At 48.7% G+C, this 16,645-nt stretch overlaps 1 protein-coding gene across 7 annotated transcripts in view; it reads left to right on the top strand.

The window, feature by feature from the left end:
• ACSS2 (acyl-CoA synthetase short chain family member 2) overlaps window positions 1-16,645 on the top strand; it is a 28,628-nt gene that overhangs the window by 1,086 nt on the left and 10,897 nt on the right. For all 7 annotated transcript variants that reach the window (XM_015881366.2, XM_015881360.2, XM_015881364.2 and 4 more), the window contains exons 3-7: window positions 13,096-13,187; window positions 13,443-13,546; window positions 13,817-13,889; window positions 14,694-14,769; window positions 16,315-16,426. In XM_015881366.2, the coding sequence (XP_015736852.1) occupies window positions 13,096-13,187; window positions 13,443-13,546; window positions 13,817-13,889; window positions 14,694-14,769; window positions 16,315-16,426 (457 nt within the window). The remainder of the gene's footprint in view (window positions 1-13,095; window positions 13,188-13,442; window positions 13,547-13,816; window positions 13,890-14,693; window positions 14,770-16,314; window positions 16,427-16,645) is intronic.

Here is a 16,645-nt window from a genome sequence, read left to right as displayed (position 1 = left end):
GTTAGGATGCAGTGACTTGTTTGTGTGTGGCTCAGGAGCCCTCCTGTCACTGTGATAAAAACACCAGGTGCTCCAACTACAAAGAGCTGTCCTGAGTGTCAGTAGTTTTGTGCAGCCAAACTGTGTGTGGCTGTCATAGGGCTGTTTTGTAACAACCACGCTACGGGAAGAAGCGTGTTCCTATGGTATGGATACAGCTGCAGATGGGGAGCTTGGCTCATGTAGGTATTTCTATCCATATGGCTGCTGCTTCAGCAGGAGAAAATGGCACTTGCTGCCTAGAGATAATAGCGCTGGTGATACTGTATCTTACACAGGCGAAATGGTGGGAAGTATTTACTTCCCCACTAGTCAAACACATTCTCTAGCTCGCTCAGATGTGAAATGACTTCAGCTTCTGAACGAAGCTCGCCCTGCTGAAGGTGTGTCAGCAAACAGAGCCATTTGGCAGGATCCTGAGCTGCCAGCTGTTCTGGGGGCAGCGGGCACAGCCTTTCATGTGGCACTCAGTTGGCAGCATGGCAGCATGCAGCTCTCATTTGGTCTTAGTGAGGGATTTTCTTGTTATTCTCCCAGCCTTTGTGGGGTATTTGTGACGCCGAGCAACACTCATGGTGCAAATGATGGGTGTCATATGGGCTATCTTCCACCTTAACGTGCTTTTATCCCCACAGTGATTTTGGGTTAATTTCTCCCAGCTTGGGTCTGATATGAGACTGATTCTGTGGCTGGTGCTGTTTGGGGCTGTCAGCTGTGAAAGGTAACGGTGTGAGAGGCAGAAGAGGCATGGTCAGCATGACATGTGCAGTGCTGACCTGTGAACTCATGGCACTGGGGCCTTGAGAAGCTGGGCTAAGGGTTGTTACTTGTAAAATCACTCTTCCGGGAAGCACACATGCCTCTCAGGGCACATGCTTATCTTCAGTAACAAAATATACTTGCTGTCATCTTGTCCTCTCCCATTTTGCCTTTAACACTGTTACTGAACAAGCCCAGCTTCCTAGAAACGCTTGAGATTTGTCATAGTGGGTGAGCGGTCAAGAGGGGAATGAGAGCCTCCAAAAGCCTAAGAGAATTTAGGGAGAATTTAGAGTGTTGAAATACCACGGCCAAGTTCTGCCTGTAGCCTGAGATGGTGCTGAGGTTAACATTGCTTGGCTGTATGAGAGTTTTAGATGTCATGGCTTCACTTCCAGAGGGGAGGAAATAGGAAAAAGGGAAGAAATAAATCCAAGCGCTTCTGGGTGTCTCTAGGAAGAAATGTGTCCTGGTGAAAGCAAGAGCAGTTCTCTATGGCTGTGTGAAGCTTGGGGAGAGCTGGCACTTCCACCAGCTGGGCTGTGCTGCTGCTCTGAAGACTTGTGTACTGCTGCCGGAACAGGACAGCGTGGGTCCCACTCTGAGGCTATGAAGCAAAGCTACAATGGGCCAGCAACTTTCAGAGCTGGATGTGCTCTTCCAGCACCAAGAGTGGTGTGTGGGATTGCTCCATGCTATATGACCTGCTCACAGGTGACACTGCTGGGGTGTCACCCTGTTGGTGCAGTTGGAGCTGTAGTTCAAGTGACCCTCCTGGGTTGGTAGGAAGCACTTGCTGTTTCTCCGTTGCCTGTTTCTGTATGATATCTCGTGCTGCTTGTGAACGTTAGAAGTATTTCTGCCCCTGCTGCTTTTGATTCCTCTTTCTCTGTTTGGTATTGCTGATGTGGTCTAAGAAGGAACAGAAGAAGCAGGAAATGCCTGATAAAGTGCTGTTTTGAAAAGGGAAATCTTTTGTAGCTGTATGGAAAGCAGGGGGCTGTTCACTTGGTGGGTGCAGCTCAGGTAGATTCCTGCCCTGGCAACCGTAGGAGTTATGTTCACTGTGTGGGCAAACTCTCATCTCTGTTGAAATGCCTGTTAATCATCTAGTGGGAGCGTCTGCCTGGTGAGGCAGTGGAGGTAAAAATTTAACCAGATGGGGTTTGAAAAAGGGAAGCACGTTGTCTGTAACCGATGTGGGGTGAAGCACTGGTGGTATCTGATGGAAATGAGGCAGAAGTTGGAGCTTGGCACGCACTGCTTGTAGTTTCCCCATTGGTTGTGGGTTTAGCAGTGGGGCTGCAGCTTCTGCCACCTTTGGAAGGATAGATCTGTTCTTTTTCTTTCTGCTTTCTTGTGTTTGCATATGAAGGGACGCATGCAGAAAAGAAAAGAGAAGAGGTGGTGATGGCTGCCAGAGCTCAACTGCAGCTTTGCTTTAATGGAAGACTAAATGCGGATCTTTCCTCTTCTGGAACTAGATCTAAATGCAACAAGGTGTTCATCTAAATGTGATAAAGGATTTAGGGGGCCAGCAGGTATAAGAATTTCTTCTAATTCATCTTTCAGTAACAAACATAAAGAGAATGGCTGTGGTCAGTAAAATTGATTGGAAAGCAAAGCAGTACTTACTCACTGCTTGGTTTCCAGAATCCAGATCAGAATGAGTTTGTGTGCTTTCTTTTAATTCCTTTGGGTATCTTCACAGGTATCAGTGTGTTCTATCAGTGTCATGTGTGTGGATGCTGTAAATGAGGATGTTGGCTGTTAAACAGCTCTGAATCTCTTTGTGTTAATTAGAGTCAGCTTCCATCTGATGTGCTCTGCTCTGTTACTCCCACCAGCTTTAGGACACTCAAACCCTGTGCCAAGTGGACTCTGTTTCTTTGGTAACTTCCTGGATGATTTGCCACTTTCAATGCTGTTCTGACAGCGAAAACTCATCCTTGAATTGTGCAGCTTGTTTAAAGGAGAAAAAAATAATTAACCTGGGAAGGCTGTGTTTCCCAATGTCCACCTCAACTCTTTCAGGGATAGGTAACAGCAGGACAAGGGGAAATGGTTTAAAGTTGAAGGAGGGAGGATTTAGGTTGGATACCAAGGGAAGCTCTTTACTATGAGAGTGGTGAGGTGCTGGAACAGCTGCTCAGAGAGGCTCCGTGCATGGAGGTGTTCAGGGCCAGCTTGGATGGGGCTCTGGGCAGCCTGGGCTGATATTAAATAGGGAAGTTGATGGCGCTGCTTGTGGCAGGGGGGGTTGGAGCTTCGTGATCCTTGAGGTCCCTTCCAACCCAGGCCATTCTGTGGTCTCCAGCCAGAGAGAAGCTGGAGTACAGGTGCAACCAAACTGCTGCCCCCCCTCCATGCCCCCAGCTGCAGGGGAACCAGAGGAAGTCCTACAGCAGCAAGAAGTGCTATGGAAAAATTACCGTGTGTTTGATGTATGCTTGTTGTACCATCCAGGTGTAGGGCTCTGCCTCTATTCACTGGGGAAGGGGTGACCCTACTGGTCTCTGCCGACCAGGGGATTGCAGAGCTTTCTATAGTAGCTGCCCCTGAATGCTTGAGAGCAGTGCTTTTCCTTCAGATGGTGATGACTCTGCAGGGCCCTTCCCAACGCTGCTGCTTGGCTGCGGGGGAGCATCAGCAGAAACCTAGCCTTAAAACAAGGAGTGTTACAACACATTGCTGTTGTAACTTGAACACTTCTGGAGAAGTGTTTTTTCACTCATCTCATTGGGGTTTCTTCTGTCCCACATGCAGGTACAGTCACCTCCTGGTGTGGTTAATGGTGTAGTGGAAGTGCAAGCAGCTGCTGTGCTTGAGTGCTTGTTTCTGGAGGCTGTGTGTGTTTGTGCTGAGATCTGGCTCCTGCCAGCTTTCTTCTGTCATACCTCGAGGTTGTTTCATCCTGAGCATTTCTGTTAATAGCTTGTGCTCTGTGTTGTGTCCTCCATCCTCATTTCTAGTGAAATCTCTGAGACGGCTTCCAGCTGAAGGACTGTGCCAGGGGGCTGAAGTAAATGGGTGAGAGCAGTGAAATGCCTTCTTCAGGCTATGGCTGTCCTGTGCTCTTCCAGTCAAAGGAGCGATGCATGAGTTGTGCTCTCCTGGATGTGAGTTGGTGTTAAAAGCATCATGTTATTCAGCAGACACACACACACAGACACAAACACAGTGCTGTCCTTCTCAGGGCTGATTCCATGGAGTATCCTGAGCTGAAAGGGACACTCAAAATTCATTGAATCCAAATCCTGCCTCCCCATGCATACATAAATCCACACCACGGCCTTTTCTGTCTTGGGATAGCTGGCAGGGTAGGACAAAGCAGAGGGCTGGCATGTGTCCTTAGCAGCAGTTGTTGGTTCTGCTGTGAGCACCCTGGCAGTGTAGGAGCATGGCACTGGTGTGATTGCTCCATGCTAAGGGGTTGGACAAGGAAGCTGTCCTGTTTGGGAGCACAAGGCAGCAGTGAGGCAGTGGAGCAGCTTGTTTTTGGTTAATCAGAGCTGTTTGTTCTCAGCCTTTTGCTTTGCACTCCTTGGTAGCTGCTACTGACAGGTATACGATATCCGCCTGTATAAATACAAAGGAGCGTCCAGGAAGTATTTGACCAGTTAAACAAGTTAGATGTCACTAAATGCCTGGGATTAAATGCTGTGCCCCTAAGAGTGCTGCAGGAAGCTGCGTGTGAAATAGCAGAGCTGCTGACCAGGTCATGGAGCAGCTCACAGGGCCTGTATGCAGGGCTGGGAGGCTGCTTGGATGGCTTTGGAGAGGGCTCTAAACTGTGAGGTGTGCTGGCAAGCAGCCTGGTGGTGATGTGAACCATCCCCAGTGGTGCAGTGGGTGCTGGAGGTGGGAGTAGGGTCACTGTGTGAATGGAATAGTGGCAGGGTTGATGGGGTTATGTAAAATGAAGGCCAGCTGGAGCTTGGTGCCATAGCATGTGGGTAAAGCCTTTCTCAGCCAGTCTTCATGAGGCTTTGTAAAAAACGTTAATCAAGAAACTAATTTGCCCATGAATGGAACAGCTTGTCCTGCTGCTGCTCTTGGAGACCAGGTTCTGGGCCTTGGTTCTGACTTGATGCAGCATTTTGGTTTAGTCTGGCAGGCTCTTGACTGAGCTGCTATGAACATCCTATTGCTTGGTGTGCTGTACTTCAATATACACAAGATGTGGGGCAGCTTCTATGTTATCTAGTTTGATTTAATATTTTACTTGCTTTTCTCATGCTGCTCACTGGACTGACAGAGGGTCCGGCTCTGATTCAGCACGGAGGAGTCACTCATCTTTCTTGAGTTGCTTCTTACACCACTGTCCTAACACTGGCTTACACCTCTTCAGAGCCACCTCTGCATGCCTATGGGTGCGTGCTTGCACAATACCCACCTGGGGAAGTACAGGGAGGGTGGTGTGCACAGTTCGTCTGGGATTTTTCTGTTTCCAGTGCAACTTGTGTCTTGCAATTGTGGCAGATATTGGGTACCTTGTGCCTGGTGGGTTTCTGTGCCAGAGCTGTAGGGCTGTGCTATTGATTTACAAGTGCTTTGACAAAACCCCTTGGCTCTCAGCAGCACCAGGAGCTGCCTTCCTCCACACAATGCTGTGCTGGAGCCCCTCTGGCTGGAGCAGCCTTCTGGGTCTGCTTGTGTTTCTGCACACCGCTGGTTGATATATGGAGTGGTACAAAGTCACGAGCTTTAGCAAGTTCACAGCTGGCTGTGTTAGCAGGTGTCTGCTCACTGTTTAGGGGGATCCCTCAAGGAAATGGACGACCTTCCTGCTTCTTGTTTTATTCTTTGCATCCACATACCTGAGAGTTGAGTGCATTCTGCATTACCACCGAGCATCTTCCAAGGGCTGTTCTGACACCGAACAAGAGGGCAGTCCAGCAGATGACATCTGGCCATCACCTTGTGGAGATTCAAGGCATGAAGTTGAAAGACCACCTGATTAATGGCATAACTTCCTACTGTGGGCTCAGTGGATGTTTTTTTGAGCCTCCATTGAAATCGACTTGCCTGGCATTCAATTTCCAGGCCTTGGCAATTTGGCAGCACATGCAGGGATGCAGCACTTTCCAAAGCAGAGCACTTCCCATCTGCAAGCAGCTCCTGAGTGGAGCTCATGTCATGGCCTGACTGCAGATTGTCTAAACAAGGGCTCAGCATGTGGTGCTGGAAATAAGCTCCCCTCCTGTTGGGCTGGTAAAAATAGTCCATGTTCCTGACAGTATTCCTTATGGTCAACATCTAAAATGTTTCTTCTCCTGTCAGTTATCTTCCTCTCCTGCAGCATCCAGAGGATTTGGCTCACAGGGTCGGCAGTGATGGCTGAGGTCACCCAGCTGAAGGAGCCCTGTTGCAACACCACAATCCTTAAGGCATGTTGTTTAAAACAAGCTAAATGGAGCGGGTTCTAAATAAAATAGGTAATAAGATATCATTTTCTTTCCTGTTGGCTGCTCCCATGTTGTAAAATACCTGCAACATACCGACAGTTAATGTATATCACCTCTACCTGATGGATACCCAGAATCAAACAAGCAGAAAGAACAAAGCTGCAAGAAGAGCAGGATTCTCCTTCCTGCTGAACGTCTTCCATCCATGCAGGAGGGAATATTATTTCTTCAGATGCATCTGGTACTTGTTCAGATTCAGAAAGGCTGTGGGTAGTAGGAGGAGCTGTGAGTGTCTTTAATGAGAAGGAAGGACAAAGGTTGGTTGGGGTTTTTGCTATGGGACACCATGCAGTTGTCTTTAGTGTTTTCATTCTAGCCTGTGTTCCCATATGGCCATTTTCACAGGCAATGAGAAGCCCGATTCCTTGCCTGTAAAGCAGGTGGTGGCTCAGTGTCTCTGGAGAGATAACCATCATATAGCAGTGCTGTGAAGGACAGGCACTGGTAGGCACTTAGCAGGGAGAGGCTGACTGCAGCTCAGCAGGCCCTGCTTTGGCACTGTGCACCATGTGCTGCCCTTGTTTGGGTTTCTTGCAGCAGTAGGAACCTGCTCACTCCAGGTACGTGGTCAGCTTCTGGTTGAAATGGCTTAGTTCACACTGACAGGTTTGACAGTGGAGCCTTGTTAGATCTGTGTGTAGAGGGCAGTGGAGTGGAAAATGAGTCTCCAAGTTAGCTGTGTGGACTTAGAATTAGAAGGTGATGCTGATAAATGGATATGTTTTTCCTTTCCCCTGGACTGCAGCTGCCAGGTTTGCCCTGCAGTCTTCTCATACAGTGCTGCCAAATGTTTCTGGGGGGGTGCGGGGTGGGAAAACCCTGCACCAGCCCCTCCCTGGCTGCGCTGCCCTTACACAACTTCTTCTTTCTTGATCCTGCCATGATGCAATAGGATTTGAGTGTGACCGCAGGGAATGTGGAGGCTGAGCTTTCTGGCAACCCCCTATAAAAACCTTCAGCCTTCCCAGAACTCCGCTGGGTATTTCCTGCTGCGTCTTACTGAGGTGGGTGATCTGTCCCACTGTTATGAAGTGTTTGATTGGAGGCTTTCTGCAATCCTATATGGTGTGTGGAATGGAATCCTGCTGGATTGTGCTTGTGCTTTTGGGAAGTCAGTTTAGGAGTATTCCCATATTGAACAATCCATGTGCAAGCGAATACATGTGGTGGTGGTGGTGGGGGTTTTGTGTGTTTTTTTTCTTTTTAAAGTGAAACTGTTCTTGCACAACTGAGCTCTTCAGGCTTCAATCTCAACCTACTCTGCTTTTTCAAGGACAGATTTGAAGGGCTTCCAGTACTCAAGCACCGTTCCTGTGTCAGACGGATGAGCGAGGCGAGCTGCAGCGTGACACATGGCCATTTTTAGGCTGGGTGGCTGTTACCAAGCCACCAGGCTGTCCCAGCCTCTCCTTCAGACTGCAGGTTTCCTGGCTCTGAATGCAGTGAGGCCAAATGGCAGCGTGGAGGCTTACGATGACAGCTCTGCATGCGGCAGGCGCGTGTTGGCACGGCTCTGGACCACTGGGGGCTTTGCTGCCCACGTGGCACACATGTGAACCCGCTCCCCAGATGGTTGTGGCTCGGCCCAGCCACACCGTGCCTGGCATTTTGGCTGCTCTAATTCTGGAGCCTGAGAGATGGGAAGCCAGGGACTGTCTGGCTGCCCCCTATGACCTTGCACGTGAGGAGGAGCTTGTGTGGAAAGATCTCTGCCTTCTGAGCTCTGGGACGTGCTGCTGGCTGGGGAGCTGGAGGGCTGCTGTCTCCATCCTGCGCTGCTCCTGCACCAGCTTGGTTCCTTGCTCAGGACAGTTCTGACTGCTGTGGTTTGGATGGCAATGGAGTAACCTTCTCACAGTCCCTGTGCCTGCCCTGCTGGAAGCTTTTCCATGCTGCTGCTGGATTCCACCTGGAGCCAAGCCATGCCCCAGATCCCTGCTGTCCTTGGGGGGCTGACAGCTGGTGTCCCCAGGGCTGATGAGCACCCCTGTCTGTTAACTAGTCACTGCTGTTATTTGGGTGTGATGTGGGCACAGGAGTTTAGAGGAGAAACAAAAGTTCTCAGCAGTAATGTTGACAAGGGTTGGGTAGGCTTTGGCTTTGTGCCCTGGTTGTTGTGGTTTGTGTGATTTGTATTATTTTTAAAGCTTTATCTTACCTCTCTAATTAGAGCTGACACACTGTGGGTCTGTGGGTGGTCTGACAGATCTTGACAGCTTCTAACACTTCACTTGCTCAGCTTCACTTCATCACTTTCCTGTGCACCAGCTACTCTTACTGGCGTTACAACCCTTGTAGACCACAGTTATCATTGGTAATTACCTTGCAAATCATAATTCCCACTGATGCAACCTGTGCTTCCTGCTGCTCCGTGCCATTGCTCAGTCAGCATAGTACAAGGAAGCTCTATTCCCTATTATTCAAACAGGTTATTCAAATAATTATTAGTCAGTTCCAAGGAAAGAGAGAAATGGGAGAGTGCTACTGGTTTATTGGTGGTTCAGCTTCACTTGAGGCTGTTTGGATGCTCTGGGAAGCATGTGTTCCTTGGAATTGTAGCAGGTTAAGAAGCTCCCATTCTTTTCTGCTGCCTGTTACACTGCAGCTGAGATCTAGCAGCTGAAATGGGCTCAGTGTGCTTGGATGGACAGTCATGCTCCATTGGTTATGTGATGTGTTGGCTGGAGCAGGCTGAGGAATAACAAGCCTGGTAGTCAGTTCTGATGCTTGATGGAGCGCAAAACTGTTTAACCTGCTGCAGTGCAGCTGCCCAGGCGTGGATCTGCCACAGCTTTGCTCCCATGTGGCTGCTCCTGAGCCTTGGCTGCTCCACAGGGTCACTGCTTGAGTTAATGTGCCTCAAGAAACACTTACCTGCTCCTACAAACCGTTTTTCTTACTGCACAGCACAACGCTAAATCTTTTGCTAACCTGTGTGATCGCTCTTACAGGGAGGCTTCGCCTTGATTTAGCAGCTCTGCATCTCCAAGGTCAGGCTCCTGGCTGTGCAGGCAGCCAGTCTGCAATCCTCCCATTAGCGTGGCTCTGCTGCAGAGGTGATAACCATTCAGGATTCCCATCTGTGTTGTGCAGAGCCTGGCACTGGTGTCCTGCGTGCTGCTGTGCAGCTGGTGACTGCTGTCCTTGTGTGGTCCCAGGTGAATGGCTGCAGGCAGCTGGGAGGCTCTCACCCATGCAGGAAACTTGCCTTTCTCATCAGAGCATTCTGGAAGGTGCGCATCTGTGTGTTTACCTTAAAGATCTTGCATTTAATGAAGTCAGTGGGAGGCTCAGCAGAGCCAAAAAATACTTTTCTCCAGCTGAGTATGCACACAACGTGGAGTATGTAAAAACACAGGCTTCTCAAGTGCTGAAAAATGCAAATGTATCCCTGCTGTGGTCCAGATGATGATGTAACATTTTGGATCGCAAGCTGTCAAATGCAGGGTCTAATTCCAGGCTCAACCTGTGGTTTGCCACATATTTCATCCATTCTGGGAGGCCTGAGGAGCCGAAAATTGCTTTCTGTTTCAGAGGAAGTCTTGCTGTTAGCTCAGTCACACACCTCCCATTGCAGCAGAGCCACTGCTGTTGGTTCTCATCAGCAGCGCTTAAAGAAGATGCAGTCAGGGCTGTGGAGCTGAGCGCCTTGCTGTCATGCTGTTTGAGTTGTATTTATTTATTTGTCAGTTGAATTTGGACAAGCGAGCTCCCTATGAGAGGCTCAGGGCTGATAGCTCTGGCTTTTATCTGCTGGGCACCAGAGGGAAGATGCTGCTCAAAAAGCTTTGCTTCCAGGAATTCAAACTCATTTCTGACATGCGGTACTTTACTTTGTAGCTTGCAAGTGGGCATTCCTCTAAATGCTCCATCTGAAATGTGTAATTGTGTTCAGTTTTGTGCCAGAGAAAAGCATGGAGCAGCCTGAGTGCTGTTGCAGCCCAAGTGTAGCTGTGGGCACTACAAACTATTTTCAGACAAAAGGAAGCTTGCTCTTGAGAGTGTGCTCAGAGGCCTTTGCAGGAGATGCAAGTGGGCATCTTCTATAGAGATGTGGCCAGCACTCCATTAAGGTGCAGATCTTAAGATCTGATCTCATCATTCTGAAGCCTGAGGCACCCCTGCTGATGTTAGCTGTGAGGATGGAGCCAAGGAAAGGGCTGCAGTGCTCCTGCTCCTATTTGGAGGTGTTATAATTGTAGTGCAAGGAGATGGTTAGGGTTTTACCCTATGAGGTGGCTGAACTCCCACACACAGCTCTCTTGTTCTCCCTCCTCAAATGAGGAAAGGGAGAAAATACTGAACTGGACTTAAGGGGTGAGATGAGGACAGGAATGTCCATTCCATGGATGCTCTCCTTCCTGAATGGTTCCTGTGTATGCCTCCCACAGGCTGAAGCTCTCCATCCCCTGCTCCAACATGGACCCTGCTATGGGGCTCATCCTTCAGAAGTGATGCTGGTCCAGCAGGTGGCAGCTCCCACAGGCCTCTTGCTCCCTGCAGCTCTTCTCCATGGGCTACAGCTCTGGATGGGCCCTGCTCCTTCAGGGCCTTGAGGGCTGTACCTCCTTCAGTCCACATCCACTGCTGTACCATAGGTCCTATGTGGCTGAACAGGGAGATCTGCTCTGTATGGTGCCTGCGGGCTGCAGATGCACAGCTTGTTCTATCACAAGCCTTGTCTAGGCTGCAGGGAAATTCTGCTCTGTGGCTGGAGTACCTCCTTTTCTCCCTGCTCACTCAGGCTACCATACAGCCCTCTACTACCCAACACCTGCCACATAAACCCAATGCAATTATTGAAGCACAGAGCTGGGTTTGCAGCACTCCTGTGTGTCTGGCCCCAAGCTGTTTTGCACAGCACGCTGCTCAGTGTTGCTGTACCTCCATAGCTTAGATGCCTTAGTAGCAATCATTGCATAGTAAAGGCTGGCAGCAGTGTAACAGAAGCAGCTTCTCTTGCTTTGAGTCAGATCGGTTACAGCTGCTCAGTCCAACCCTGAAATCAGTTCTTGAATCTTTGACCTTCAAGTAATAAAATCTAAAAGGAAACCCTGTGATTTCCTGCTTTCTCTTTACAAGCTGTGAGCCCTGTTGTAAGGAACCCATGTAACAGTTTTGTGTTGTGTAGTTCCAAGTGATGCTCTTGGTTACGAGCCAGGGCTGAGCTGCCTGCACTGAGTGCTGCTTCTTGTTCCCATTGATTTTCACTTTGCATCTACATGGGGTCAAACTTGGTTCAGGATCATACCAGGAATCCTCTGTCTAAAACCCTGGGTCAGAAGATAGGCCGTGCAGCAGTGTAGGTATCAATGGGCCTGATTGCTGGAGCACTGTGGAATCCACAAGTATGAATGAGTATCCAGAGTGAGGGGTCAAGTTTATAAACAACAGATCCAGGAGTGGTTTTCAAAACAGGTGACCCAGATGAAGCCACCAGTCCTGAGAGCCCCATCCTGCTTGCAGCAGAAGTTGCAGAGCTTGTACATGCGCCACTGTGCTGTTTCTACCCAGAGCACATCTGCCATCAGAGCGCATGGCTCCCTGGCACTGTCATGCTGATGCAAAACAGCCCTTGTTGGGGAGTTACGTGGGAAATGGGTGTATTTCTTTAACACATTTCAGTGTCGCAGCAGCCCTCCCTCTGCTCGTGTTAATGGGGGAAGAGGAAGCAGCAGTTTCAGCTAGAATGCAGCACTGGACTTTGTGTGCTCTGGGCTGTTTGAGATGTTCAAGGTGTGAGGTTTGTGCTCCCAAGTTAGAGGGAGCCTGGCGTGGCCATGGGGCAGGATCCTGTGCACAGAGGTGCATCCTGGCAGCTCCCCAGCTGGTGTTGGCTTTCATGTGCCTCCACATACCTCAGGGGACACTTTTCAAGGGGAACAAGCAGCTGAGAGCGATAGCTATTCTTCTGGGAGTCACTGATGGTGCTGTGCTGTCTGCCTTGGGGAGAGACGTGGGGAGGTGTCTCCTCCTTTTCTAGGCATAGGGGGACCACAGCTCTGCCACCTGGGAGCTCATTTCAGGTTTCCTTTGTTAGTCTCCTGCCTCACTGTGCAGTGGCTGAAGCGTCCTTTAAATCAGCAGGTTTTTATTTTGGTAACAGACTGTCTCCTTGAGGAACGTGACATTTCTGTTCCATCTCTGGGTGCAGCTCTTGGCTCTTCTTCACACTGCTGTGTCTAATGCCAAGGTCCCACTGAACTGGCACCTTTGTAGCAGGAGCCAAGAGCTTGTTTGTGGAGAATCACAGAGAGAATAATGCATAATTTAACACATTTAATGAAGTGTAACACTAATAACATGTATGATAATGCATAATAATGCAGTAACTTAAATATACCTGCGTGCATTTGTTATGTGTGACCTTGCAAAATAAGACAGCCTTTGGCATTAATCCCAGGCTATCAGAAGGTAGGTATGTAAGGGCAGGGTGTTCCTACAGGACAGTGCTGGCCTGTGTCTCAACCAGACGTGTCTGCAGGCATGTGAGCAAGGGTGTCATACCATAAATCTCAGCTTCCTTTCAAGTGTGGCCATCCTTACTGTTGGGTCTGTCAGCCCCTTCTTCCTCTGTCTCCTGTCTGAAGGTACCATGCATTTCCACTGCATGCATTCAATTGCTTGTAGATGTAGTGATCTGAATGGAATGGGGACCTAAATCATCCTACTGATGGAGAACTTCAGTCTGGGTTTGGATTCAGTTACTCTGTGCTCTGTGCTCAGGCGAACAAGTGAGAACATCAGTGTTGTCCATGGGGAGATTACTTCTGAATGTACACAGTTCCCTTATAGTGCTTGCACAGTAATAAAGATCTTGTTTTTCCAGGGAAGGGAATGAACCAGGGGATTCTATGAAGATCACATATGGCGAGTTGCTGCGCAAAGTCTGTCAGTTTGCCAATGTCCTCCGTAACCACGGTAGGTGGCTGAAGCAAGGGGAGTGTTACATACTGGGAAATCTTTTGCATACTAGACCAGCTTTTGGAGATGGGATGAGCTTTTTTGCATGCTTGGTAATCTATTAAATGCAAAATGCTTCATTTCTCTGGCTGCTTCCACAGCTGTGGAGGAGGGTGTATGCAGGTTTACTCTGCAGCGTGTTCTTACACAGTTGTTTTGAACTCTGTGGAAGCTGGAAGGAACAACCATGACATTTTCATTTTCCTTCCGTAGGTGTGAAGAAAGGTGACCGAATTTCCATCTACCTGCCCATGATCCTGGAGCTGGTCATAGCCATGCTTGCCTGTGCCAGGATTGGAGCCATCCACTCTGTTGTGGTAAGAGCAAACCCTGTGCTTCAGTGTTTGGGAGCATCTCTTGGTTTTGGGGGAATGAGGAAGAAGAACTGGAAGAGCTGAAAGGATGGGTGCTGACCATAAGATGGATGGAAACTAAATGTGGTGCATCCTAGCCCTGTCCTTCACCACAGAATTAGCTGTTCTAACTCTTTCCATCAATGCATGTTGTTATCATTTATCATGGGATAACAGTGTGGCTGTGGCCATTCCTTTTGTGTTGCTTACTAACTTGGTTGTATGGTCTGCCAGTTTGCAGGTTTCTCCGCAGACTCTCTTTGTGAGCGGATCCTTGACTGCGGTTGCTCCCTCCTCATTACAGCAGGTAAAACGTGCTTCAGTGTCCCTGACTCCGAGCTGTTTCTCTTGGCTGTCTGAAAGATCTGTATTTTAAAAGCCAGATGTGCTTGGAATTGGAAGAGGAAGGGGCAGTGCTTCAGCTGAGCTGCTGCAAGGCGGATGTGCTGCTTGTAGCTGTGCTTGAGGACTGCTTTCCTCTTTGAATGTACTGTGAAGCATCTAAGCAGCCCGCCCACTTTGTCCTGTAAAGCATGATGTCACCAGCTGCTAATAGCATGTTTCCCAACACTTCTCATCCATGTTCCTCTTCAGAACGTGCCAGATGCTCGCAAGATGTATTGTTCACAGGCCAGCCCAAATTTGAGGGATTCCCTCTCTTCCCTATTTCAAGCAAATTCCTGTCAAAGCCGTCAGCTTTGCAAAGCAAGGGATCAAGAAAGTGTCAGTGTTTGCATGTAAACCCAATGCATTTTCCAAAGCTATATTTTCTGAGTTAGTGCTGTTACTGTTAATAGGTCCATGGCATGGAAGGGACCCATTATTGTGTGTTCTGGCCAAGTTGGATTATTCCCCACAGAATATTCCTAAGAGACTTTTCAGGTCAAATCTGAACCTCTCCCAGGGAAGGAATTTCACCATTTCCCTTGGCATCTGTTTCTCTAGGCTAAAAGGGCGTATTAGGAAACCTTTCCCATCAGCTGCTTGACTGCTTTCCCTCCTTCTGGTGCACAAGTTCTACTCTGACCTCCTAAAGCTGCCTGTTGTTTCTAGCTGTCCCAGGCTGACTTGGCTGCAGAGCCCCTCTCACACCGTCCTTACTGTTTTGCAGATGCCTTTTATCGAGGGGACAAGCTGGTCAACCTGAAACAAATTGCAGATGAAGCCCTCCAGAAGAGCAAAGACAAGTAAATTCAGATTCTTTTGTGAAAGGGCATTTGTTGGAATCTACTCCTAAGAAATGGGAATGTAAATTTTCATGGTGAAAATAGCCGTGAGCAATGGTGGATCTCCCAGTGCTGTGGCAGGGAATAACACACCTTTGTGCAGTCTGACACCGTACTGTGGTGCATATTAAGATGGAGCTTAAACCTTGCCCAAAAGCCACTTGCTCAACAGTAATGAGATAAATATTTCAGCTGTGCGAGATGGCTGTGTTGTAGGAAGCAGCACTTTAATTGGCAGGTAGCAGTCTATGCACAGGATTAATACCTGACTCCATTTCTTTGAATGCCTTCACTGTAATACTGGTGAAGCATGAAGAGGGGCAGATATTACCGTCACATTTTAAAGAAAGGGAAATAAATGTGATGAAATGACTTTACTAGACTTACAGACACAGTCACTGTCATGCTGGAGACCACACCCAGATCCTTACACTTCCATGCCAAAGTCTCCTCTTCCCATTGCTCTGGCTTCTGCACTGACAAGACAGATGCACGTCATAATAATAGATGACTTCACTTGGGGAGAAAAACACACAGATGCTGGTCATGACTTCTTTGTAACCTTTTGTTTAGTAGGCAAAGTATTCCTTGTGTAGTAAGTAAGAATAAAGGCAACATATTTGTAGAAGAGAGTTGCTAACACTCACTGTGATTTTGCATTCAACTTGTTAGATCAAACATGCAAATCTAGGGCAGATAGAATGTTCAAAATTGAAACTGCTTAGAAGTGTTTTCAAGTCTTTTGTTTTTCAAAGCAGTTACATGGTAGGACAGAATTAGAACTTAAAGCTGATGGAGTTAACTGATAATGTGTTGGTGCCCTGACAGGTCAGAGACAGGATGCTCTGCTAGTCCCCACGAAGGAACAAAGCCCTGCTCTTTTTCCTGATGTACGATCTGGCTTTGGAAGTTCTTCCCTTTTCTGGAGTGCACAGCTGATGACTCCTAGGGATGGAAGCAGCTGCCTAGTGTCTTGTGGGTGCTGTGGGAGGTCCTGTGCAGATTCACAGACAGGCAAATTAGGGATTTGCAAGGCAGCGAATTGTGAGAGGTGCTTGTGGAATCCTTCCTTCTTCTTTAGGAATGGTACACGTATGGTTTACCTAATAATACCCCATTAAGTTCTGCACAGACCTTTCCTTTTCTCCAAACTCCACTCCTGTGCTGTGGCATTGTTCGTGTCCCACAGCAGTTCATGATATGTCTGGGGTTTGCATGGCTGCAACTGCAGTGCAGATGGAAGAGCGGTGATGAGGGGTGAGATGTGCAGCAGGGCCTCCCTGTGCAGCTGTGTCCAGACTGCTCTCCTGTTCCCTGGCTCCCAGGAGTGTCAGGCAGCAGGACAGCTCTTCCCAGTGAGCTGCCTGTGAGGGCGTGCAGGCAGCATACACTCTGGCTAAAGAAAAGCAGCTCAGGTTCTCAGCTCTGCCTTCAGCACAGCCCATATAACACAAAGGGCAGGCATAGCCTGAGCAGCCCCATCTGACAGCTCCTTCCTCCTTACAGGGGCTTCCCTTTGAAGAAGTGCATTGTGGTGAAGCACCTTGGACGGGAGGAGTCAGCTGATGGGGCATGCAGCCAGTCTCCTCCTCTCAAAAGGCTGTGCCAGGATGTGCAGGTATGCTCTCAGGAGGTTGGGAATTGAGGGAGGGTATTTTTTATTATTTCTTTTCCCTCAGCAAATTCAGTGTGAAACCACTGCTGTGTTTCTCTCATTGCTTCTGTTTTCTGACTCCTGTTCCTGCTTTCTCCCCTGCTTGCTGTTGCTGCTTTGTGAGTGATACAAAGAAGGGTTCTTTTGTCTTTCCCAGATCCCCTCCTGCTGCTTCCTTTAACA

Source organism: Coturnix japonica, chromosome 20, assembly GCF_001577835.2.
Source record: "Coturnix japonica isolate 7356 chromosome 20, Coturnix japonica 2.1, whole genome shotgun sequence".
Lineage (NCBI taxonomy): Eukaryota > Metazoa > Chordata > Aves > Galliformes > Phasianidae > Coturnix > Coturnix japonica.
The sequence above is the reverse complement of the archived record's forward strand: the minus strand, read 5'-3'. Positions and strand labels throughout refer to the sequence as shown.